The 24,546-nt window shown below is 50.9% G+C and overlaps 7 protein-coding genes across 7 annotated transcripts; 5 read left to right on the top strand and 2 right to left on the bottom strand.

The window, feature by feature from the left end:
- Nucleotides 1–248: 248 nt before the first annotated feature.
- On the bottom strand, nt 249–1,944 carry PFICI_08125 (uncharacterized protein; the record flags this gene model as incomplete). Its single annotated transcript, XM_007836706.1, has 3 exons — nt 249–858; nt 916–1,158; nt 1,217–1,944. The coding sequence occupies 3 exons, from the start codon at nt 1,942–1,944 to the stop codon at nt 249–251; spliced, it is 1,581 nt and encodes a 526-aa protein (XP_007834897.1).
- A 3,783-nt stretch (nt 1,945–5,727) lies between these two features.
- On the bottom strand, nt 5,728–7,235 carry PFICI_08124 (uncharacterized protein; the record flags this gene model as incomplete). The annotated part of the gene is made up of 3 exons (XM_007836705.1): nt 5,728–6,430; nt 6,497–6,866; nt 7,079–7,235. The coding sequence occupies 3 exons, from the start codon at nt 7,233–7,235 to the stop codon at nt 5,728–5,730; spliced, it is 1,230 nt and encodes a 409-aa protein (XP_007834896.1).
- Nucleotides 7,236–11,180: 3,945 nt separating this feature from the next.
- PFICI_08123 (uncharacterized protein) lies at nt 11,181–12,614 on the top strand (the record flags this gene model as incomplete). The annotated part of the gene is made up of 4 exons (XM_007836704.1): nt 11,181–11,218; nt 11,510–12,149; nt 12,267–12,327; nt 12,418–12,614. The coding sequence occupies 4 exons, from the start codon at nt 11,181–11,183 to the stop codon at nt 12,612–12,614; spliced, it is 936 nt and encodes a 311-aa protein (XP_007834895.1).
- Nucleotides 12,615–14,319: 1,705 nt separating this feature from the next.
- Nucleotides 14,320–16,313, top strand: PFICI_08122 (uncharacterized protein; the record flags this gene model as incomplete). Its single annotated transcript, XM_007836703.1, has 2 exons — nt 14,320–15,912; nt 15,981–16,313. The coding sequence occupies 2 exons, from the start codon at nt 14,320–14,322 to the stop codon at nt 16,311–16,313; spliced, it is 1,926 nt and encodes a 641-aa protein (XP_007834894.1).
- Nucleotides 16,314–17,050: 737 nt separating this feature from the next.
- PFICI_08121 (uncharacterized protein) lies at nt 17,051–18,541 on the top strand (the record flags this gene model as incomplete). The annotated part of the gene is made up of 1 exon (XM_007836702.1): nt 17,051–18,541. The coding sequence occupies one exon, from the start codon at nt 17,051–17,053 to the stop codon at nt 18,539–18,541; it is 1,491 nt and encodes a 496-aa protein (XP_007834893.1).
- A 697-nt stretch (nt 18,542–19,238) lies between these two features.
- On the top strand, nt 19,239–21,738 carry PFICI_08120 (uncharacterized protein; the record flags this gene model as incomplete). Its single annotated transcript, XM_007836701.1, has 5 exons — nt 19,239–19,617; nt 19,677–20,254; nt 20,317–20,844; nt 20,907–21,516; nt 21,581–21,738. 5 exons carry the CDS (start codon nt 19,239–19,241, stop codon nt 21,736–21,738), a joined length of 2,253 nt encoding a protein of 750 aa, XP_007834892.1.
- Nucleotides 21,739–23,636: 1,898 nt separating this feature from the next.
- PFICI_08119 (uncharacterized protein) lies at nt 23,637–24,495 on the top strand (the record flags this gene model as incomplete). The annotated part of the gene is made up of 4 exons (XM_007836700.1): nt 23,637–23,814; nt 23,891–24,178; nt 24,257–24,338; nt 24,390–24,495. 4 exons carry the CDS (start codon nt 23,637–23,639, stop codon nt 24,493–24,495), a joined length of 654 nt encoding a protein of 217 aa, XP_007834891.1.
- Nucleotides 24,496–24,546: the final 51 nt, after the last annotated feature.

The following is a 24,546-nucleotide window of genomic DNA, read 5'->3' as shown; positions in this document are numbered from 1 at the left end:
GAAGACCCCGATGGGGTCTTCCAAATGTCACGGAATGTGCTAGGACTATTCGTATCCTTTTGGGTCCATTATGGTGAAGAAAAAGTCTCAGCCTCAAGGTTCATTCATGGACTGTAGTCCATGTGGGCCCGAGAGCTGGGTAAGGTGCATGCAATGGTTTCCAGAGAAACCGGCTTGCCGTTTGTAATGCACTTGCAACGACTAGATGCGATCCGAGATGTCGTGTTTGCCATGTTGTCGGGCCTCATTCAGCCGCTGTGGTGGGTGTAGGAGCGTCGGTGAGGGTCCCGGGACTTCTTGAGTCTCCTGGAGATCTTGTCCATGGCAGCAAAGTGCTCTTGAGCCTCGCCGGATTGCTCCAGGACCTCAAAGGCAACAGGGTTGTCAAAGCGCTGGAGGTAGGTCTGGATGGCATTGCGGTGGGACCACCACTGCTCAATGAGAGGGGCTTCTGCTCTAGCAGCAGCGGCCGCAGCCTCTTCCGCAGCGGAAGGCTTGGAAGTGGGCTTGCGGCCGGCCGAGGTCTCAGAGTCCTTGCTCTTGCGCTTGCGGCCCTTGGCCGAAGCAGACTGAGATCCGCGGCTGGAGTGTGGTGCTGCCGACATGTTCAGGGAGGAGCCATTGTCGTTGTGAACACGTCTCATGTGGTCCCTGAGGTTCCAGTTGCGTGGGAAACCGCAGCCGGGAACGGCGCGGTCGCAACCCTCATAGCTGCAGAGGTAGGGCTTGTCGCCGTGACCGTGCATGGCGTGGGCCTCGCGCTCGTGTCGGAGCAGGCAGGCGGTTGAAGAGAATCTGGCATTCTCGCAGGATTCAACCTTGCAGCGGTAAGGCTTCAGGTGGGAGTCGACAAATTTGCTTCACAATGTTAGACTGTTTTCGGGGAGGCGAGGAGCTCATAGATTTTTGACATACTCATAGTTGCACTTGAGCTTCTCAGGCTTGTGGTTGCAAGAGTCACGTCCCTCCCATGGGCAGTGGAAAAGACCATCAGCTTGGGGCAGTGCGTTCTTGTAGAGGGGGTGGTCCCGTGCAGTGGACTCGCCGTCATTGCTGGAGCGGCGGTTAAAGCCAGAGCCCATGACTGCGTTCTCCAGAAGTTCGTTTCCGTAGAAGTCATCGGCGGCATTGAGACCATTTCCAGGGTGGTGGCTCAGACTATAAACTTGTCAGTCTAGGGAGACGCATTGTGCTGCCGAAATCAGGGGGGACCTACGTAGGAGACTGGGCAATAGCGTGGGAGGTGGTGCTGCCTTGGGAAGAGGACCCAATTGGTACGTGGCTCCATGCAGCCTCGGTAATAGCAGGGCTGGAAGTCCGGGAGCCGCCAATGGGGCTGAATGAATCACTCCACGAGGCAGTAGGAGAGTTACCTGTGAGGCTTGGGTTGTAATCCAAGCGCATCTGGGTCGGGTCCATGTGCTGCTGACCCATGTTTGTGGGAAGCATATCCGTAGCGTAGGAAAGTCCATTCACCATGCCAACACCCATGGGCAGGGTAGGGTAGAACATGGGCTGCGAAGAAACCGAGTGGGCATCGGAATCGTGCAAAAGGAAGTCTGCCTGAGCGTTACCTGTAATGTCAAAGCTTGACATTTGTGATCCCTGTGAAACAGAGGATAGAATTCTTGGGCGGCTCTTCAGCGAAGAGGCCTTGATGGTTCTGTTCTTGTGGCTGCTGCCATTTGAACTCTGGGAAGTCATCCGTCGCATGGGCTCTGCGATCATGGCTGGGGCATCCTCTGCGGACATCCATTTTCCGGAAAAGTCATCCTCTGTGGGGTCCTGTCCCATGGCTCTGGGAGTAATGTGGCCAAAAGAAAAAGGAAACTCAGATTCTCCATGGAAGTTCTGTGTGCCTTCTGCAGTAGCATCCCATAACGAACCGGTCAGGTCCGTAGGTACTGTTTGGGTATAGAAAGGTCCTGCGGATGTGTTCATCATGTTGTGAGAGTATGTGCTGTATTCACTGGGTTGGTTAGTGTTCTGTTACCCACTGCCTCTAGCCGAGGACTGTAATAATAGTTTCTCCAAATGCAAAAAAAAAAAAAACGACAAAATGGAACTAGCATTGGCACAACTTTGCTCCTGTGGTATTGATTAGTCTTTGCTTCAAGGATATGAGGGGCCTCCATGCACAAACCAAGCTTTGACTGGTCAGGTTCATGATCCAGTTTGATGAGGTGTCCATGGATGTCCAGGTGTTCGGTCCAATGATTGAATGCCAAGTTGGTATCCGGATCAAACAATTAAGGAAAGAAAACAAGCAACAGAAAAGTGGCTCCAATGAAAGGTCCTTTGGTCCTGTGGTCCCAAGTATAGCGTTCTTGATGCTGAGAGTTCTCTAATGCACAAAAAGAGAACATGTTAGTGGCCAAACATGGTACACAGCTGCGTGCAAGAATACGAATCGCTACAGTCGATTCTTGTGGCTAATACGTACAATTAAAATTGCGCGTTAATCGCTTAACTCATGACAAGTATAGCATGCGCTTCCAGGAAAAGAAAAGAGGTCCGGGCTGAGTCCATCAAGGGGATGTAACCAGTTGAGGTAAAAAATGAGAGCGAAATGCGAGAAAATGCGAGCCTTGGAGATATGTTGAAAAAGTCCGTGGAAATGAAATATTGAGCCGTACGTCCCTTGGGTAGTGATTGGTCCAGTGAAATCTATTTGCTACGTGGCGACGAACAAAGCAAAAGGGAAATCCGGAGAAACTGAAACTAGGTGCGAAAGAAATCCTAACAGAGCAAGACGGGCGTCTTCCGATATATCCTGAAGTCCTGGAAAGTGTCGGAAGGGGTCCATTGTAGTTGTCCTTGGGTTTGATGAATCCATGATATGAAACGAAGGAAAAGTGTCCATTTTATCCTGGGTTTGTCGTTTTACAAGTATCCTTTGGTTCGAATGTCCAATTGGGTCGTACTGTCCATGAAGAGAATCTGTAATCACGTTTCTGTACTTTGCGGGCGATACTCACCATCTGCTCGTCAGAACAGATGAGACAAGAGTCTCAAAGAATTTCTGGTTTTGTTGATCCAACTGAGGACAGGCTAGTCAACTCAGGCGTAGTAATCCGGGTGAGATGATCCTGAGCGGTAGTCCATGGTAATCCTGAATTCCTGAAATACGGATGTCCTCGAGTAATGTCCTGGAAAAATCCTGGTAGGTTTGTCCTCATAAACAGAGGCCGAGCACTTGCCGGCCGAAACAGAAACATATTGACAAAAGAAATGTACATGATTGAGCGAACAGCATGAATTGATTTGAAAAGCAACGCAAGCGAACCTCCGGTGATGAATGGAAAACTAATGTAATATACCTCGCGGGAGTGTGGACGTTGTCCATGTCTAGAGAAGAGTTGTAGCTTGGAGCCACTGAAGCACTCATGATTCCTGGCAGCTATGGACACAGCTGTGGGAGCCTGTCCTCTTGATTGTAGTCCTTTGGGGATGGAAGATAGTCCTTGTGGAATACTCTGCTACAAGACGATATTCTGTCTCGTGTGAAGAGGAGATCCTTGGGGGCAACTTTGTTGTGGTGGTTGGCGGTGTTGTTGGTTTTGCTCTGTTGTGTGATCGACAGCAGAGATAATCCTTGGGATAAATGGGTTGCAGAAAGACCAAGGCGGCAGTTCAGGGCTTGATGCTTTAAGAGATAAAGTGGCAATATGTGGGAAAGGGCGGAAGACGATTCGAGGGAACTGGGTCGTTGGGCATGAATGATCTGTTGGGTTGGGAGAAAAAAGAGGAAGAAGGGGGCATTGGGCTGAGTGCTGGGGACTGGGCGGGTTTTATCGTGATGGATGAGAAGGGAAAGCGGGAAAAGGACAGGGACCTTTGGTAGCTGGACAAGCTGGAAGCGATCGCCAGGGGCCCGTTCTGGTAGGCGCTAGCACCACTACCTCAGCACACCCATGGCTAAACCCCCCCGCTTTCGCTGCTCTGGGACGAGGCCATTCGCTGGCCGTGGTCCATCTGCAGCCCGCTAACTGCCAACTTCTTCCATTGCTTCTTCCCTTTCAGCATGGGTGCCCGCTGCCGTGCTTCCAAAGCGCTTCCCACCACCCCCGTAACCGCGGCCGTCACATTGGTCGCAGCCTGTAGCAGACACTGCGCTGGCCCTCTGCTTCTGCACGTGCGATAGGCTGCGAGTCAAGCCGCCTGCTGCCATTGGAGTGCGACCTGGTCTATGGGAGGGTCCTCGCGGCCGAGAGGTGGAGAGCCAGCAACGACGAGAGCCTATCAACCTCACCAAGAGGCATAATTCCGCAATGTGATCACAAAAGAGTGATTGAGGGATTATGGCTGCAGCGGCCAACGCAGCACTGCAGCACCAGCTCAGAAGGTGAAGCATATGACGACGCCTAGCACACCTTCCTGAACCTCTCGCGACTCTAATCACCGACTTCCCAGGTCTCCCCCGCAGTGCCCGCTGCTTCCGTGGTGCGCGAGAGCCGCCAGGAAAGTGTCACTTCTTGCCAATTTCGTCCAATTGATGAGCTTGGGACAAAGCTCAGAGCTCTACGTGGACTGTGAGCACTTGAGACTCGTTCTTGGCTTCGCCGAGCGACAGCCTCGTTCAGATGAAACCGGCTTACCGAGTGGGGATATGACCGACCTCTCGCGAGATGAGGATTGTCGGTCAGCATGGATTGCACACCTTTTCCGACCTACACCAACCTCTTGGTGCATTAATTTTTCTCACCTAGCACCCAGAGCCCTGTCGGTGAGCTGCGAATTACTGCCAACTTGAGCCAACATTCGCACAAGCCGATGGCTAGAAATGATCATAATCCCTTCAAAATTGCTCGGAATTTTTCACCGTCAATCCTCATAAACACATCTTGGAGTCATGCTTTTCACTAGATTGCAAAGCATCACCTCTATTGGGAATGAATTTCACCGCTGCTCCGACTCATCATCATCACCCGTATGGAGCTCCCGGTGATTATTCGAGACCAGCTAACCAGGTGTCCTTGCCGGCTGAAATACGAAAATTCCATACCCAAATGATCAATCATTTGTCCAACTGACTGCCTGACCGGGATAACAGGCCAAGAAACAGCCAAGCTGATGAAGGGGGTGGTCCATTTGTGTGGTCTATTGGATACACTTGTGAAAGTCCTACATGCAGGTAATATACACAACGTTATTGTATTGTTGGAGCAATGTGCATTACAGCATCCTTTACAATGTGCATATGCTCCCCATATTGGCCCGGGTAAACATGGTCCCTCCTCAGACCGGTCACATCTGCCAAGTGTTCCGCATGCGATAACACACATCGATTCAAAGTTTCTCCGGCTCAGCTTGATTCATCACCACAATGAGCAGAGCAGAAGAGGATGATATTTGGGCAAGTCCGGCAACAATTTTCTTGAGTTGGCAGGTATAACGATGTCGCAACAACGCAACGACAACAACCCCCCCCCCCCCCTCGTTGACTACTTGGGTGTCGACCACCACTATCTACCGTGTGCCAGTCCGTAGACTCGAGAGCTCTTTCAACTCCCGGCCGACGAGGCTATCGATCCTGTCGAATATGCACATGCAGGCATTCGTTGTCTGCCAGTTTTACGCCCTGCTTCAAAGCGTGGTCGTGCATATTTACCAGCACAATCTGCATTGCTGCCAAACGGTGTGAACAGCACTTGATGGACAAGAGGCTCGGCTCTTGGGAGCGAAAGACTTTACACCAGCTTACTTGATTGTGTGAGGCTATCCATATCAGCCACTGGGGAACCCAGGACCGATTACTACTACTTTTGGGCGATGGCCACCATCAGCCCAAACGGCTTCTTCCCATAGCCCCTTGATCTCGTCTTCTCCGTCAAAATCGTCCTCCCAGGCAAAGAGTCTCATGGTAGTTTTCGCCGCTTCCCAGCTCTTGATCCTGAGCACCTGACTCGCGAGGTTGATCTTATCCATGTATGCATCTCGCATCGCCCTCATCTGCACTTCTTCCGTCGCAGACGTGATTTTGGCGGCCACGGTCGCGCACGCCCCAAACATGACGGTCCAGAACCACAGAGTCTGGCTGTACTGCCCCTTTTGCATACAGGGCTGTGTTCGGCACACGTCGGCAAGCAGCTGCTCGAGAAACCAATTGAGCACAAACGAATCTACGCGCTCATCTTGAAGTATGATGTACAGGTAAAAGTAGCACGAGAGAAAGTCACTCCTGCTCTTGTCCACCGACTGCATGGGACAGCTAGAGTGGCTGTCCAGTGCTGCCCTGGGGTCGTGATCAACGTTTCCCAATGCTTGCAGCGGATCGTCTAGCATGCTCAGGGCGAACAAGTCGTGCCTCGGGCTCATTGGGCGTATCGCCGTGCTCAAAAGGGATATGACTACGGATTGGTGGATGTCGTCGGTTTGCATAATGTCTAGTATGTTGAAGGGCGGCCGTGACTTGAGCCGACGCGTTGCCCTGCAGTCCAAGTCAGAGCCAGTCAAGTTGGTTTTTTGCCTCCCGCGTCAGAACACAATCACATACATGAGAATGACTCGTTGAAATAGCCCAAGAGGTCTTGGGGTACCATCCTTTCTTTGAAGTTGTTTGATCCTAATCAGCCCGCGCAAGTGGAATGCGACGGCATCCGCAGAGCCTAGACAGTTCTTTTTTGACAAAGTCAGCTTGCTTCTGCGGGAATGGCCACGAGAGAGGCTCACCTCGACCAAAGCAAGGCTTGCGATAGCGGCAATGACACCATCTTCTACGCCGGGCTCGGACTTGGCTAGCTGGTCATTCACGAATCGGATGGCCTGGAGCTTGTGGTACAAATATGATACTTGGATTTGCTCAGAAATGCCCGTCGACCATGTCCATTGCAACGAGGTCATGAGCAAGGCTGCGTGGAGGAAGCCTGGATGCGAAAGGGCACGTTGAACACTGATATCATGTCAGTCGAAAAATATCTCGAAGCATGATAGGCTTCTTTGGTAGGCTACTTGCATAAACGAGTTCTTGTCTCGTGCTACAGACGTTGAATGTAAAATCCTAGTGCTAAGAACTGTTGTGTTTTTTAGTAGCTATCACTATGTACGCTTGATCATAGTGCTGATGTCAGATACTCACATAATTGAAACAATGGCCTTGACTTGTACGGCACCTCAATGGGGAGACCCTCGAAGGGATCTCTCGGTGTAGCGTCCAATAGACTCCATGACGCTGTCGACGATGCATCGTCATTCTGAAGCTCTTCAGAGCTGGCTTCTCTGCTGGCGACAAACATGACAGATCCCGGTGCGTCTGAGAAGACGCACTCACCGCCATGACGGAGACAATATGTGCTAAAGTACTCAGATCATGTTAAAAATCCAGGACTACCTGAAAGGATGCGGATAATCCTGCAAGGAGGGAAAAACAACCCCAGAGAGCTTGCGCCGTAAAGACGCAGCTGCACGTATATACACATGTGAAGACAGGATACTCTATGCGCACTTACCATATGGGTCGTCTCTCATCGCATCTAATGTGTTTTCTTTTGCAAAGAGTACAACCTAAAAGTTCGCAGCGCGCGGCATTCGCAAGGCATCCGTTTTCGTCTCTGAGGCGGCCCAGTGGCCGGGCTACAAGACCGAAAACGAAGCGCCTCACGATACGCGCGGCCCCGAAATCAGCACATGTCGTCAAATCATTCAATCATGTGGGGAAACCGCCGAATATGTTTTGGGGGCTCGAGAAAGAATGCCTAGTCGGGCAAAGAGAGAGAGGGAAAGAGGAGAGACTCACCATTCCTAGATCTGCGATGGAATTTTCGTTGCCTCTGTCGAGCTGCTGTCCCCGGCTCCGTCATTATGAGGTTGCCTGGCATGAGTGGTTGTACGTGATAGTGGACGATGGCCATGTATCTGATGAGTCCTCGTGATCTTGCAGAAAATCGTCTACTCGGTAGTAGTATGCGTTCGTTTGCAGACGTTGCTGCATCTTCTCGCAAAGATGTACCACGATTTAGGTTATATTTCTGCCTATCTCTTTATTTTTCAAGGCAGACGTATTTCAATTTTTGTTTTTTCTGTCAACGGCCAAGCATGTATCGTGTAGCCGCCAGCCCACGGGAACGGAGGGGTGGTCTCTCGTTTAACCCCCTCCCCCCTTGCCCGTTCGCATTCTGACCCTCTCTTTTCGCGACAACGGCTTTTTTCTCTCTTTGAAGGAACAGTGAGATCATTCGGGACCGATGATTGGAAGAATCCTCCCTACTGGAGTCGGGACGGCCCCCAAGGATTCTCTGTAGGGCATTTTATGGCTGACTGCGCAGGGATAATGAGCCAGTCCCCCCTGACCGAGCAGTACTGAACAGGGCGTAGCTTCTCAATCCTTCCACATTCCCAAGCGACCACTTGAAGTCACTTCGCAGGTGTTATTAAAAGCAAAATGTAACATAAAGCCTCCCCAGGTAGACTTGACGGTACACCAAAGCGAAAAAGAAATAACAAAAATATGTGCGATCATTCCATGTTGTAGCGGGTATGAATGTGCCTTCTACATACCTTGTGATGATTGTCGGGGCCTTTGAATAGCATGTCGGAACATCTAACGATATATTCATTGTCTTTATATCTTTCAATACGGTGACAGGGACATCGACCCAAAGGCCATGGGATTGTGGCGCTTTGACCGTTGGAGATTTGGCTGGTTCCTGGCATGGCTCCAGCCCTATGAAATCAATAAAGAAGTATGGATGTTGCATCATTTCAAGATGCATTGCATCTGCAAGATAGATTCGCCCAATTTCTTCAGTCATTGTGCTTTTTTCTGACATTGAGTATCATGGAAATGCTATAGATAGCCTGTCACACATTCCACTACAACTTCTGTCAACTATGGTGTTACACCGCGGCAGGAGTCGTACGACAACCGTCGGTCCCGAGCCGAGCACCTCAGACTTTCCGCTCCGCTACACAGGATTCGAAAATCTAAATAAGACTGCGAGGAACCCGTAATGACGCATGAGCCAGTCGCTTCGTTTTCCTCTAATTCGTCTTGTCATTCCAAAAATGAACGGGCTGTTCAGAAGATCTGGTTTCGTCTGAACAATAAGTGATGAAGAGCAGCTCAGCCTGCTGACTGTCACTTGGCAAAGAGCAAGCACGTGGCTGAATAAGGCAGAGCAACTCCACAGATCATGCATGTGATCTCTCTCATCTACAAAACACATCCATGAAAGTGGATCGAACACCCGATCTGTCGTTCTATTTGAGGACAAAGGCCCTTGTGTGTAGGTATGGTGCTCAAGGGCGTAGACCAGCGAGCGATTCTGGTAGGCTCGCGGCAATCTGATGACTTTATATGGTTGCCTGTTGGTCATCTACTGTGTAGTATTGGAGATCAAGGCCATACTTGGGACTCTTGGTGGTCTGTTTTGTAGTTGGGTCCCTCCCACATTTATCGCGTGTGCAGTGTACCAAAAGTTATTATTAGCAGCTTCCCCCAGGCGAGCACTGTCGCCAAAAAGCTGCCCGAGCCCGAGCCGCCCGTGCGTCCTGACACTATATATCTGGGGTCACTGTGTGCAACTTCTATTGTGTCTGAAAATGCTCCATAATGACAACGCTCGAGGTTCATTGCATAAAATTTTCGTCTCTTCAGGCTGCCTGGTAGTAGGATCCTCTTTACATTTCATTCTGCCACGGGATATGTTTATTTCTAGAGCCGCGCGAAGCCCCCCCAACAGTAATTAATGGCCAGTCGTTATTGACACTTTTCTGCTGTCCATGTGGCCACTAATTACTTGGGCGGAGGGGCGCTACTTACTGCCTGGTGGAGGGCGGCGGACCAGCTGGCGAAGCGATGATCAGGCTCATGATGGCTATTGTAATATCATATCATAGTGATCCATCTCCTCGCGACAATGGTTAGATAGGTAGATACCTACTGCTATACCCAAATCCTGTAGCAACTGCCCAAAGAAAAGAAAGTCCTCGCTATTACTCCCAGGGTAGTTCCCTGAAGAACAAACAAAAAAAAAAGTCCGCCCGTTTATAATGTAATAAAAAAACTAATGCCGCGTTGTCGCAATGGTGGTTGGGCTCCTGTCAAAAAAACCCCCCATTTCGGAGCCCAATTGATGCCCTATGCTCGATTCGGGAAAGGATGATCCCGCGTGTTGGTGTTTGGGGGGTAACGTCTTTCGTTCTTCGCCCGTCCTGGCAACGCTCTGCTATCCAGCTTGAGTTGCAACGCCTCCCAGGGTGTTCCCAGTCCGAAATGCTAAAGCAATTGAGTTTCTTGGTCTTGCTTGCCTTTGCTTGCCTCTCGCTGCCTGCGGGAAATCAGCTTACCCTTTACAGGGCAGATCCTCGCCCGTTGGGAAGCAAGCAAGCAAGTCAGAAAGAAAAAAACAAACCGAGCGGGAAATTCTGGAAGCTCGGGTCACGAACCAACCTCTTGATGTAGGTGACGCTGCTATCTATCAAAGGGCGGCCCTGAGTACCCCGGACATGACTTACATACGGGGCGCTTAAGACGTATCTGCTTCAAGAAAAGGTCAATCTACCCGAGAGTGCCCCAGCTCCTTGATACTGACCAAGTGGCGAAATCTCAATTATGGTCTCGAGCCACTAGGTTAACTAGGTAGGGGCCGTACTTATACTGATGGACCATAAAAAAACCACACCCGCCTCGCCCAGCAGAACCAGTGAGTTCGTTCCCAACCTCATAAGCCAGGACGCCAGTACGCAACGAAGGAAAGTCAGCCAGAGTTGCTAATCAGAGTACCGTTTGCCCATGGGGGTACTTTGACATCTTCAACCACTCGGACTTCCAGATTCTTCATCTTCAATCCACCAAGGACCGGACTCTCGGAAATCACTTGGGACCAGAAAATTATAGGGCCCCAATAGTTCCTTCCAGTCATTCGGAAGCGTTGAGCACACCGCTCCACGGACAAACAAGTATATCCCCGTTTGAGCTTCACATTCCGTTCGGTATCCCCTAGGTTCTCCCGGAAGAAAAAAAAGATCTGGATCTCTCTGCTCAAGGACAAGCCCCAAAGGAGCCCCAAATCTGCCACAACAGGGAAGGCTGACGCTTCGAGGAGCCCCCCGAAGCTTTCTTATACTGTCGTTGTGTCCCCTCGATATAGTCTTCGAGGTTGCTCTTTTCTTTCCCCTTTCGGACGTTTTGCGCCCCCCGAGAAATGGCCCAGCAGGACGTACTTTATAGAACCACTGCAATGTCATCCGGACCCGGACCCTGGAACTCATCCCGCAGGTGCGATTTCATACCTAACCTACATACCTACCTCCCCATTCGGACTCCCGTCGTCCAAATATCCATGACCGAAAGAAAGAAAGAAAAAACCAGGCTGACTTTGTTCCTCGAATAAAAAGTGTCGCTTATAGCGATCCATACAACGGTAACACTTTTGATAATAGTTACCCTAGGCCAAGGTAAGGAAAAATCATACCGATAGAACCTCCCTCCGATGCGGACGATCCCCAATAACCAGATCCGAAAATAAAGCGTTCCATACACGACGAGTGGACCGGGACCCTCGTATAGTATCCCAGTCAGTGCGTCATTCTTCGACACCGCGAGCGGCCGACCCGAGTCTGCCATCTTCTCCTCATCCCCGGTCCACACCTCCCGGCCGCTGTCCGGAGTGTATACCACCACTGCCGGTCCTGCGTCGAGCAGCTCTTCCCACATTTGGGACGCCCGGGCGGGCTACTCTCCCACGGACTCTGTGGACGACATCATCACCTCTCCCGGCCCGTCCGACTATGGATTCGAGAATGGAGCTGCCGGCCTGTCTCTGTCCAGTAATGGAAAGCCCTCTTCGTCCTCCAGGAGCGGTACTACCACGGGAAAAAGTGTCTCTGGCCGCCCCCAGCGGCGCCCGTCGAACCGGGACGAGTTTGACGGTCCCCATCAGTTTCTGCAGCGGCCGCCGCCGAGCTACATTGCCATGCAGGAGCGTGACCTGCCGCACCTGCCGACCAACCTGCTCGTGCAGGAACAGGACAGTGTCCTAAATCAAGTGAATGACCGGCTGTCGCAGTGCGCCTATGACTTTGTCGCAAAATACCAATTTCCTATCCCTCTCACTCAGGACATGAGGCCCGTCGAGCGCCCGCAGGATCGGGAATGGACCGAATGGGTTTACTTACTCAAGCGGCTAGCAACCAAGAGGAGAATTCCCGTAAGCTTTTTTCCCTTTATCCCCGAGGCCTTCTGGTTGGTGACTGGAGAATACGTGCCTTTTGCACCGATGACCTTTCGTGTGGTTGTTACCATGACTGACTTGATGTATCTACAGGCCAGGGTTTTGTACAATGGACAAATTAAGCAATTTGTCACCATCTTGGAAAACTCGTTGGGTAAGTGACTCTCCAAGATGAAGAAAAAGAAACAAGAAAGAGGAAGAAAAGCTCAGTGGTCGTGACATCTTGACTGACCATTTTCAATAGAGATGCGCCACGCCGCAAAGCATCAATCAAGACCACTCAAGGATGACAGAAACATCCTTCAACTAATCAGCGCTGGTATCCAGGTGGCCAAAATCTTGAAAGATGCCGCCGCCATGGACTACCTGGACAGGTTATATATTTCAACAGATCAACAGATTAAGGAAAGAAGCGCTGCAGCCGCAGCTCGTTTCCGTTAAAACAGGGAAAAAGAAAAAAGTGACGGAGAAAAAAAAAGACCTCAATTTTTTTTTCATTGGAAGGAACAGGACAAACAAACTTAACGACTTATGATACCTTGGTGGCAGCGATATCTCTTGGAAAACTCTTCCTCCTCATTTCAGAAAACCAGTGTTGGGCAGTAATCTGGGAGACCCGAGGCCCTGCCGTTGTGTGAGCCATTGGCGAGAGGGTATGTATGATGAGAGGTGTACGCCGTCGGAACGAATAATCATGAATTTCTTTTTTCTTTTTCTCATACATTTAGTGACGGTTTGACTTGAATTGAGGTTCGCGGAGGTCTTTTTTTCCTTTCACTCTCATCAAGAAGGGGAGCGCCTTGAGAGTTTCGAGGGAAGAAGTGTATGCGTTTCAGATCAGTTGTGGCAAATTGGCCTGTACTTTTATGTCGTCATTTTGGATTTCCCCCTACATTTGAATCGTTTTGCTTACATACTGCCACATTCCGTGACTCATTGTCTGCCGTGGACAATGGTCATGGTATGGGTGTGGTTGGGTTTTTGGGCACCAGCGACGTGTACTATGGTGATTAGGCATGATTTTGGAGGGTGCAGTAGTCTATTGTTTGACGGCTGTGAGTGAGTGCATGGGACGTGTACAATAGAATGGACGTATGTATGTTCTTGTTCAATTAATCATTCACTCGATCAAATGCCAATGGGTTCAAGCTTTGCATGTTTCTTCTGTACCCAAAACCACCTCTGGTGTACCTGGTTGCCTACAAGTGGTAGAACGTCGAAAGGTACGGTTCTAGTGCTAAGGAGGGGTGATCTAGTAACCAGAACTTCCTTGGCAGCGGGAGCTTTAACTCTTCTTCTGTCTACAAGGCATCATCGATCCCACACTTGTTTGTTTCTGCACGGTTTTCTACCTCCGATCACAGTAAGTATCTTGGAGGGCCAATAAATGGCGTCTCACTTTGAAATCATTCGCTCAGTATGGGAGCTTCCACAGCCCCCCAGGCTCTCTCTGCTTTACATGCACAAAATGATTCTCCATCCTCATCAGTGAAGATACCATTTTTTCAAATCATCCACAATGATGGGACCAGAATCTGGTTTAAAAATCTCTCAAGAAGTAACGCATCCTCGGCGTCGCTGTCCACGATCCTGTCTGGTACTTCCTAACAGGTAAGTATATAGGTGCGCTTAGCGCGGGAAATCTATATGGACGGCACTGCACTGTCTGATTACTCAATAGGTGCCACCCGATGAGCGCTTCGCATCGTGAGACCAAAGCGGGCCAGCTCGATTGGTGGGCTGCGGTATATACTTATCGGAAGCTATGGGGATGTTCTTCGGGTGTTGCATCCGTCCAGGTTTACCCACAGTGTGTAGCGGCGTGCAGGTCGGTCAGTACGAGTTATGGGGGCCAGAGATACCATGCACGCAGCTGGTCAGCATAGGACGTTTTCATTGGTCTCTACCGGCCAATGTGTACGGCGAGGCTGTGGAAGGCAGCAGAACGCCATGCTCTAGTGTTCCCCCGCGTCAGATTCGAGTTTGTTCTGTTCTTAAACTCTTTCTCCCCATGAGGCTTTTACTTGATTTTGGTTTCAAACTTTCTATTGCTGCTCTAGCTCGGTCTCGAAAGTCCTCAAGATCGTAGCTTTCTATCCATCTCTTTATTCACCACTAAGCAACGAGGTATCTACAAAGCCTCATGATGGAGAACGAGGCCAATGTTGCATTCAATCAGTACACCAACCACTTGGCGGAAGCATCAAAACATCGTCGGCTTGCACAATGGGAAGACGCCTTTCGAGAGCTTAAATCTGCCGAGAATTTCGTCGACCAATGGAGGCAGAGGGTTCTCTACGAACTGGGCGCAGTCGAACGGCGTCTGGGCCGAGTCAAGAACGCGACAAGTTACCTCGAACAAGCCCTGGCTATTACCAGGGTGGACGAGCTGCAGCGCATTCACATTCTCGGCGAGTTGGCCATTGTGTACCAACATGCACAGCCGGTGGAAGCCTCCAAGGCCCTGAACGCTGCCAAGGACCAGTACGAGGACGCCAAAGATCTTGCCAAGGTGGAGTGGCAGAGCTATCATGATCACGGTCTGCTGAAGCATAAGCACCGAGCACTGCAAGCAGATGCCCAAGCTTGCCGTGCCATTGGCAATGTTGGGTTGATCAACTACCTCCGATCACTGGATGATGGCAACACGGATTTACTGCACGAGTCCATACTCCAGGTCGAGGAGCGCGTGCAAAGAGCCCAGACCCTACAGGCAGTATTACGACAGGACCCGAGCACCGAGGATTCAGATTATGACTTTCATGCATCGCTAATACAGCAGGCACATACTTGGGAATCTATTGGTTACGATCGTCTGACACTTGCTCGCGTGACGAATAACGAGCTGGAGGAAGCTTTGAGATGCGGCGAGAAATCGCAGGCCTTGACGCAGCACTCTCATGATTCCACCGTCCGGGGCCTATCGCGCTTCTTCTACGGCTATGCACTCCTCAAGAATCGAAAGATGGACCTGGCTAAAAAGTGTCTGGGATTTCGAGATGATCACCTGGATACTTGCACAAGCATTGTTGCCTTGTGCAGGGAACCTCTCGAGCATTACCCAAAGTATCTGGAAGAGATTACGATTAAAGAATTAGGTTTGAACATGGAACAGTACGATGAACATGGTTACAATGCTCTCGATTATACCGTTTTTCAAGAATCCGCCGAGATGAAGCGGGTTGTGCTTCAAAGACTCCGGGAAGGCAACTACAATGAGGCGGAAAAGGACGAGTCAAGGCGTGCTGAAACAATCAAGAGGCTGGAAGAAGAGTCTGTCCTCAAGAAGCACTATCGAGAGGTTTTCCAAGAATGTTTAAGACCAAATCTGATGAAGGGTGGCAGAGACGTGGTGCAAAAAGTCCGCGATAGCTACGCCGATATACTAAAGAATGACGAGGCCAAAATGGCCAGTTTTGATCAGCTGCGGGTGGTGCCCTACTCGGACTTTATCGCCCATGGACGACTTCCGCTCTTCACTGACGGAATCACACGGGAATACTCGAGTATCCGCGCCGCTAAAAGTGAGAAGACCACCAAGGATTGTGTCGTCTTCTTTTCTTACAGATGGAGACTGCCCCTTGAAAGTCGTCCGGATGACGCTGTCGAGACACGGTACGGAGAGGGCACCCAGTATGGCAGAATGTGTAATTCTCTCGAGTCGCTGCTCGAGATATCCAACAGAGACTGCTGGGATGGTAGTGGTGGCCTTGATGGCAGAAATCTATACATATGGTTGGTGAGTACAAGCCCTGCTTGCATTTATTTTCTGTCGAGCACTTCTAATTTCGACGGCCACATTATTAGGACTGTGCTTGCATCAACCAAGAAAATGCAGATCCGGGCATTAAAGCACTTCCCATCATTACGACCCAATGCGACGTGATGATTACCCTCAACGAACCGGGTTTCTTCGAGAGAGGTTGGTGTGCCGTTGAAGCAGCTCTCGAACAAACCATCAAACAGTCATTCGGGGTGCACAAGTGGTATGAGCATAACTTTGCTGAGAATCGTTTGCAAGAGTTTAGTCGACCGATTGTCGAGGATATTTCCCGGTTGCACGTCACGCGTGCAGAGGACAGACCCGCGATAGAATTTCTTTTCCGGCAGAGAAAGTTCCTAGGTAATGGAGCAAAGTAAAGATTTGTGCCATTTGAACTACATACAAATTTCATGGTAGCGAGATTTATTGACCCGAGCGGCTGTTCCGCTGTACTTTAAGATACCATATGATGTGCGTCAGAGTTGAAAAATGTCCTCTTGTTTTGTTCTCATACTTTCTACATTGTTCATGATGATCATATGATATCCCGTACGGACGTGATAAATCTTTAGCAGCGTCATGGAGGGGGCAATAGGGCATGGCGATACTATTTTTATTCACGGCATCTGCCGTTGGTAAGAAGAAAAGACATTGGAACGATATCTTTTAGTGCCTCCCCTACATCCGATCCTAGTTAGTGTTATAGTACTGGGCAAGGTATTGAATCCTTTGAGATCCCTGCAGAGTGCCCTGAGTGCCTCCAAGACCTGAGGTTACCCTGCCCTTTACATACTAAAATATTAGGCCCTCTTGGCTGTGCCACATTCGCAGAATACTGACAGAGGTTCAGCTCTAAGCTTACTTAAGGTCAGGGTTGCCATGGATCAGACCATACTCCATGACTTGACTGGAATGTAATTTCCCATCTAGCTGGGGTGCAAAGCTGGGAATCAATGCACGTGTGGCTTGAAAAAGATGCTTAAGTGAGAGTCAGCTCTCTGGCTTTCCTTTTTTTTTTATTCTCAGTCGACGTGCGTGTCCATCTCAAGGCAGATCGTGTCGTGCTGTATACAATATTCTCACATTGTATTTGACTGTGTGCACGTCAAACATCATGCAACTCCCTAGGGAATGGATTGTTCTACTGGCCGCCGCAACATCGGCCCAAGCTGCCGGGTGGTCAGTCTTTGACATCAACTATGACCAGTGGTCCGAGGTGGTCGAGAGAGACGTCTGCGTCGTGGGCGGAGGAGCCAGCGGTGTCCATGCCGCCGTGAGCCTCGTTGACGCCGGTAAGACGGTGGCCGTGGTGGAACGCAACGACTTTCTCGGGGGTCACACGCACACGTACGTCGACCCGGACACGCAGCTGCCCGTTGATATCGGCGTCCTGGTATACCAACCCATCCCCGACGTGCTCGATTTCTTTGCCAAGTTTGACGTGCCGCTCCTCAATCTGTCGACGGTGCAGACGAATCAGATCGGACAGCCAGCCAACTTGTCCGTGCCGGCCGCCCTGTACAGCTCGGCCCGGCGCAATGTCGACTTCCGGAATGGCTCGGCGACGACGTTGGACTGGCCGGATGCCGAGGCTCAGGCGGCAGCTCTGCAACAGCTTGCGGGCATCCTGTACAACTATTCGTATCTGCTCTATGGCTACGACCTGCCTGACCCCATCCCTGAAGATCTTTATCTCCCCTTTGGCGCGTTCTTGGAAAAATACAACATTACGGCAGCATTCCCAGTATACTACCAGTACAGCGAAGGCATGGGCGATTTGCTGCATCTGTCCACGATTTATGTGATCAAATACTTCAACCTGGAAGACCTCCAGTACTCGGCTTCTGGATACTTGACCCAAGCCAACGGCAACAACTCGCAGCTCTACCTCCGGGCGGGAGAATTCCTTGGTTCGGAGAATGTCTTTCTAGAGTCTGTCATTGTCTCGGCCAACCGCCAGAACACATCGAGTGGCAGACCCGAACTCTTGATCTCGACGCGCGACGAGGGTCTCAAGCTGCTGTCGTGTGGTCAGATCCTGCTGACTATCCCGCCAACTCTCACCAATCTGCGCGGATGGGACCTGACGGCAGAGGAGTACGCCGTGTTCTCGCAGTACATAACCACCAACGGCTACTGGACGGGGCTCGTCCGCAACGTGGGGCTAAACCAGTCCGAGTCCGTGTACAACACGGCGCAAGAGACGGTCATGAACATTCCCGTGCTGCCGGCCCTCTACTACGTGAAGCCGACCGGGGTGCTGGACGACGTGTGGTACGTCAAGTTCTCGGCCGACAACCCGACCCTGACCGACGGCTTGGTCAAGTCGTACATTGAGCGGCAAATTGCGACGGTCCAGGATGCCAGCAACATGACGGCCGCCGAGCCCGTCGAGTGGCTCATCTTTGAGTCACACACGCCGTTTCACTTGCAGGTCTCGCCTGAGGCGATTCGGGATGGATTCTTTGCGCAGCTGACGGCGTTGCAGGGTGGTCTGAACAACACCATGTTTTACACGGGTGCCGCGTTCCACACTCAGGCCAGCACAGCGCTGTGGCGGTTCAACAATGATGTAGTCGTACCAAAGATGCTAGGTCAAGCATAGACGGATTTGGACACCGATGTAGATATATTTTCTTGCATCATGATGTTTTCTGATACGAGACCGGGACGTACATAAATTTAAACTCAGTAACCCAAATACAAAAACTCAAAAGAAAGCCTTGGGTTCCATGTGCCTGGCAGGGCGTAATTCATGTTCTTTACCGATGCCGCAACGAGTCTAGCGCTGCAATGCTGCATACAGGTCGGTCATCCAAAACAGTTTAGCGCGGCCATGGGGCTGAGCCGTCGACTTGGGGGAAGCACGTTTAAGCAAGACGACCCCTCGTTCGTTGCTCGTCGCTGGTGGAAGCTGATTTCGTTAATTTTGTGTAATAATTGTCATTTTCGTTTTGCTGCGTTGATTTTCTGTTTTGTTAACTTGGTCTTTAAGTGACTCAAAGATTGAATAACCGTCCGGGTCATATATCGTTCCAAGCAACCATTTATGACACCCAAGGATTTGTGAACGAAAGTCGTCGTGAACTTGGACTTAGCGACAACTATAGGCCCTACTCACTGCTTGGTGACGCCCCGCCTGGACTAACAGTCAAGTCGCAATCATACTCCAAAAGTATACGGATGGTGAACACTGTACTACAACAACAACAACAACAACAAGCAGTACTCAGATTACACCAAAACAAGAGGACGACTCAATACATTGTCAACTAGAGGCATATTACAATTCTTACGTCACAATGACCTCCGTCACTTCAGCATCTCCATCGGCGCAGAGTCATCGGCGCACAGAATCCAACGAGGACTCAGACTCCTGGCAACATGTCAGTTCCAACCCGGCCTCCGTCTTTTTCCCAAGTCCGGGCAGCGGTGCCGGGAGCATGGGAAGTTGGATGATGGCTGGATACCCAAACAATATTGAGCGATCACCACAAGGCATGTCGCCATTACATCTGGATACCGACTCCAAGAATACGTACTCTGGTTCATTTCCGGGCTCTTCCGAAAACGTCCTATTAGCAACAGCAGACGACCTCCTTGACTCGCTTACGCACGACATTGAAAGAAACCAGCAATTCGTCCCAAATCAGGACTTCATGTACTCTGGGGCTTTTGACGGTATGCATCTTGCTGCTGCCGCCTTCTGGGTTCAGAAATATATACTGACATACTACTAGCCAATGTTGACTTGCCGCCGTATTACGATTCACTCCAAAATGAAATCGATTTCTCGAATGCTTCGAGTCTGGATGGATTGGACTTTTCTGCTCAGCCGACTGATCTCGGCATCCCGCAAGATTATCTCCATGGCCCCAACGTGTCGCCGTGGACTGCCACCAACGTCAGAAGCCAAGAGCTGACCTTTGAGAACACCACATTTGCTGCATCAGACGCTTCTCAAGCCTCTCCCGGAAGCAGTTCGCACCACTCGCCACGCCACAGCCCAATCTCGCCGCCAGCCGCCGTTGCCGAAAAGGCAGCGGCAGCACCACCCAAGCCCAGTCTCCGAAAGCTTCAGGGCAAGAGCAAGGTCGAGAAGAAGAAGGCGGCCGAGCCGGCCAGCAGCAAGTTTCTCATCATGACGCCCATGCTCATCAATGCCGCGTCCGGCAAGCCCAATCCCTACGAGTGCTTCGAGGCCATGCGCATGACGCACAAGGGCAGGAAAGGACCGCTGGCCAACGACACCAAGGAGAATGCGCTGCACGTCCGGAGACTGGGGGCTTGCTTCTGTTGTCACGCGCGGAAAGTCAAGGTAGGACGAGATTGCAAGACCCTGGGCGAGTGTATTGTAAGAATGTACTGACTTTGATTCAGTGCGATAAGGAGCGTCCCTGCAAAAACTGCTCAAAGCTGACGGCCGCCGTACCGCAAATCATGTGCTGGCAGTTTCAAGACTTTCTTCCCGTCTTGTTTCCCGACTTTATTCGTGGACACTTTAAGAAGGACCAAATGGCCGCCTTTGTCGCGGAAAATATCGAGAGCTTCACCGTTGGCGGCGTCGAGAGCCCCTGCGAGGTCGAGCTGTTTTCGGGCACGCGCTTCGACTCGACGCTCAAGGTCCGGGCCAAGTTCTTCACGGCCAAGACCCGCGAGGCCCTGCAGCATTGGCACATGAACGATGGCCTGAACCAGCTCGACCTCCAGAGCCGCAGCTCGGCGCCCATTGGCATCGAATTGGATAATGCGACGTATAGGGACGAGCTGCGGAAACGCACGCGAGATTACATTCAAAAGATCACCCTCGAGCCGCAATATGCGGAACAGGTGACGGACTCTTGCCGGCATACGACTCTGCCGTGGAGGGTGCTGAAGATTGTTCAGAGGTTTGGCCAAAGATCTGACGTGAGTTTACAAGCCGGAAAAGATATTGTACTGATACTAACCCTCGGCTCAAAACAAAATAGTCGCCCATGGTGAAGAAGGCCCTGTCAATCTACGCCATGCACTACGTCCTAACGCGGCACCTGTGCATCACGCCGGCCTCTATCCACGCGCTGCAGCACACGAATCTGATGCCGCGCAACGTGCCCTGGCTGACGCCGCGTGTGCTGAACCGGCAGATCAAGTCGCTGCTGGACGAGCACCTCCTCAAGGAGATGCAGGCCCTCTTTGAAGGCTTTGCCAGGTCGCTCAAGCCCAAGACGCGCGGCGAGTGGGCGCCCTGCCTCGCCGCGTTCCTGGTGCTCTGCCTCTTCATGGAGACGGTCGAGGCGGCTGCCGACACGTTTGTCGTTGCGCAAAACCAAGTCGACGGCCTCGGCGGCAGCACGGCGGCGCGGCCGTCGCCCGAGTATCAGCGCGACTTTGCCCTGCGCATCTGCCGCGAGGTCGAGAATATGCCGTTCAAGCAGTTTGCCTACCAGTTCCACCAGATTTATCAGACGCACACCAAGGACATTTCGACCAAGGCCTTTAACCCGCTAGTGGACGATAGTTTTGTCGAGCAGGGCGACCTTGACATGCCGGCGTCTGAGATGGTGGCCAGTCTTAAGGAGTTGTTGCAAGGAGATTCTTGTGAGTGTGCCCCCTTTCCTCTTGACATGATTTTGTGGTCACGAGTGGCTAACACTCGGCATAGACTATGAGCTGGATTTCTTGGTCGCTGATCCCATTCTACCCAACGAGGGAACGCATACCTTTCCTCGTGACGCCTCGTTGAATTATACTGGGCGTCTACTGGCGAGATTTCTGCTGTCTTTTCTTGATGATAGATACCTTTTCGATGGTAGATATTGATAGCACATGTTTGATGTATATAGTACATGTTTATCATGGAAGCGAAAGGTGATCAAGTCAATAATGAGCAAACATATTGGTATCCAGCTATTTATAAAAATACAAATCACGCACACAAAAAGAATGTTTGTCCGATTTAGTCCCGCTGCCGCACTAAGTCCTACGACAGCAGGGTGGATTGGACGGGCTGTCTAGGCCCACAGATTCATCTCCCACTTTGAACGATAAAATGAAGTTGACGCTCCTGCGCATTGAAGAGTCGCAAGAGGTAGGCATATTGTGGGTTTGTTTGGTTGCGTGTGTGTGTCCCAAAGGAGGGTTTGGGGGTCCTTTGGCTATCTATCAAGTGGCAGTTGAGTCGATGCCGACGCGCACTGGAATGCGTGCACGCAAGACAAGAGAGAATGTTCTTGCGCGGCATTATCACCTACCGTGTGGACAGAGCATGGCAACATGGTCTCTCTGCTGTTGAACAGTAGATGGCTGACGCTTGTCCAGGCGCTTTGTTCCTGTTGTTGATGGATGATGATGTTGTTGATGAGAAAGAAACGAGACTGGCAGAAATTGCGATTGCAGAGTTTTGGGTGCGCGTCGAATTTTGTGGGGTGGATTTGGTTTAGGTGGGTGGAATTGCTCACACCAACCACGTGACCTGGCTTGCGCTCCTGCCGCCTGCATCTGCGTTGCCGGGCGGTTGGAATTTTTTCCCTCTCTTCCTTTCTTCTTTACACTTTTTTCGCACCATAAAATCAACCGATGTCGACTCTGTTCACTTGCTGTCGGTCATATTGGCGTGCTAGACTAACCCGTGACCGCTACTATTTGATGATTATTTCTTTAATCATTTCGCAATGTTCTTCCTCTCGGGGAAATTGCGTATTGGTGGCACTCGGTACATCTACATGATAATGATCCATACGAGTTTCTAGAATAGACCCAACTCATCATGACAACGAGGCAAGTTATCAAACTTGCATTCGTGTCAATGGACAATGGTATTTTTTGAACGGGGGTCTTTACTTCCTTCTTCCGACGATCAATTCTGGAGGCCCCGAGATGGAATTGAATAGTGTCCCGGCAAACTCAAGTTCCGAGTCCTTAGCACACATATGGCTTCATGTTGGGCGGAAGCGACAGTGCAGCCTGTAAATGCTTCGGTGGAGCAGCATCGCTTCTATAGCCCACGTCTGTCTCCAGTGATATGCCCGTGTCCAACGTCAGCCACTCATATTTTGGTGATTGTCCATTCGGGGCAATTTTGCAATTACGATTTTTAGCGACCCGAGCTTATTGTGAAGGCGTATCGCTCAATTGGCGTATTGGAACTACTGTGTACATCATCTTCTACTAGGCGTATCGACAGGCGTATTGACAGATTGGGTCGGATGGCACGGAACCAGAGCCCGAAACAAGGACCGCGACGGGACCCCCCTGGCTTCCTCCAAGTAGCCATTGAATAGCAGATCATACGTTTGGTACATGCTGCTGTACCTACGTTAGCTGCCGGCATACCTCTTCTTCAAGTGTTGGCTGTCCCCCGCATTCTCGCGCGTCGGGGCAAAGAGACCAACAAGTAGTGTACAGTACAGTACATTTCTTCTCATCTCTCTCATTCCTACGACCGCGTCGCGTGTTCTCAATCCTTCCCTCTCCATCTTTGCATATTGTGCTGGTGTACAGAGTATACAACAAACGTGCCACGATTACAAGTATTCAGTGTGCGTTAAACACGTCGTCTACCCACTTTTTTTCCTCTTTTCGGACAGTCAATCGCCTATCGTTGATACTCTGGACGCGGCGTATAGCTGATCCCTACCAGTACTTAACCTTGTTTTTCTGTTCACTAGATTTGGTCTCTCTGCCTGCATCTCAACTCACCACAACCCTCACGAAAAATCATGGTGACTACGCGCTCAGCATCAAAGGCCGTGACGGTCGCTTCCACGCCAAACCCCCAAGTATGGTATCACGCGCCGGATCGCGCCACGCTCCTGTGGTTTGCCATTTCGCTGCCTCTCGTGATCTGGGACAGCATCTACGTGCTGGGCCGACCTCACACCATGGAGGGGGGATTTCGTAAGTCTCATACAAAGGCCACTTTTTTCCATGTCCGACTGTTGCTGATCATTTCTTTCTTTTCGCTGCTTCGCAGTTCACTGGCCTCTATGGGCACCCTACAAGCTCTATGGAGAGACTGACTACGTCTACGGCTGGAAGGCCTACAACAGCCGCAACGGCTTCACCTCCGCGCAGGGCTCTCTCAACGTCATTGAGACGGCCATGTACCTGGCCTACATTTACCTCTACTTTAACCAGGGCAAGCCTGTCGGCGGCGTCCTGGGCGGCGAGAAGAGAGTTCTGACGGGCCGCGCCGCCGGCCAAGCCGTTCTCATTGCCTTTAGCGCCGCCGTCATGACTTTGAGCAAGACGGTGCTTTACTGTAAGTTGTCGACTGTTTGATGGAATGAGAAACACTCGAGTTTTCATGTGTATGAAGGAGACCTGACTTGAGATCCAGGGGCATGCGAGTACTTTTCGGGCTTTGACAATATTGGTCACAACAGCCTGCCGGATCTGATCCTGCTCTGGATTATTCCCAAGTAGGTTTCCATCAATTTCCTGTGCCAAAAATATGTTCTAACATTTGTCAGCGGCGCTTGGCTCATTCTCCCGACATACATGATCTACGTCATGGGCGGCGAGATTATCGATGGCTTAGCGACCGCCTCAAAGGGCGCAAACATCAAGTCAGAATAGAGCAAGCATCACTTGAGCGAAATTTCATCCTATAGGCGTGTGTCCCTAACT

The sequence above is a fragment of the Pestalotiopsis fici genome (genome assembly GCF_000516985.1).
Source record: "Pestalotiopsis fici W106-1 unplaced genomic scaffold PFICI_Scf_5, whole genome shotgun sequence".
In the NCBI taxonomy this organism is placed as follows: Eukaryota; Fungi; Ascomycota; class Sordariomycetes; order Amphisphaeriales; family Sporocadaceae; genus Pestalotiopsis; species Pestalotiopsis fici.
This window is presented reverse-complemented; position numbering and strand designations above follow the sequence as displayed.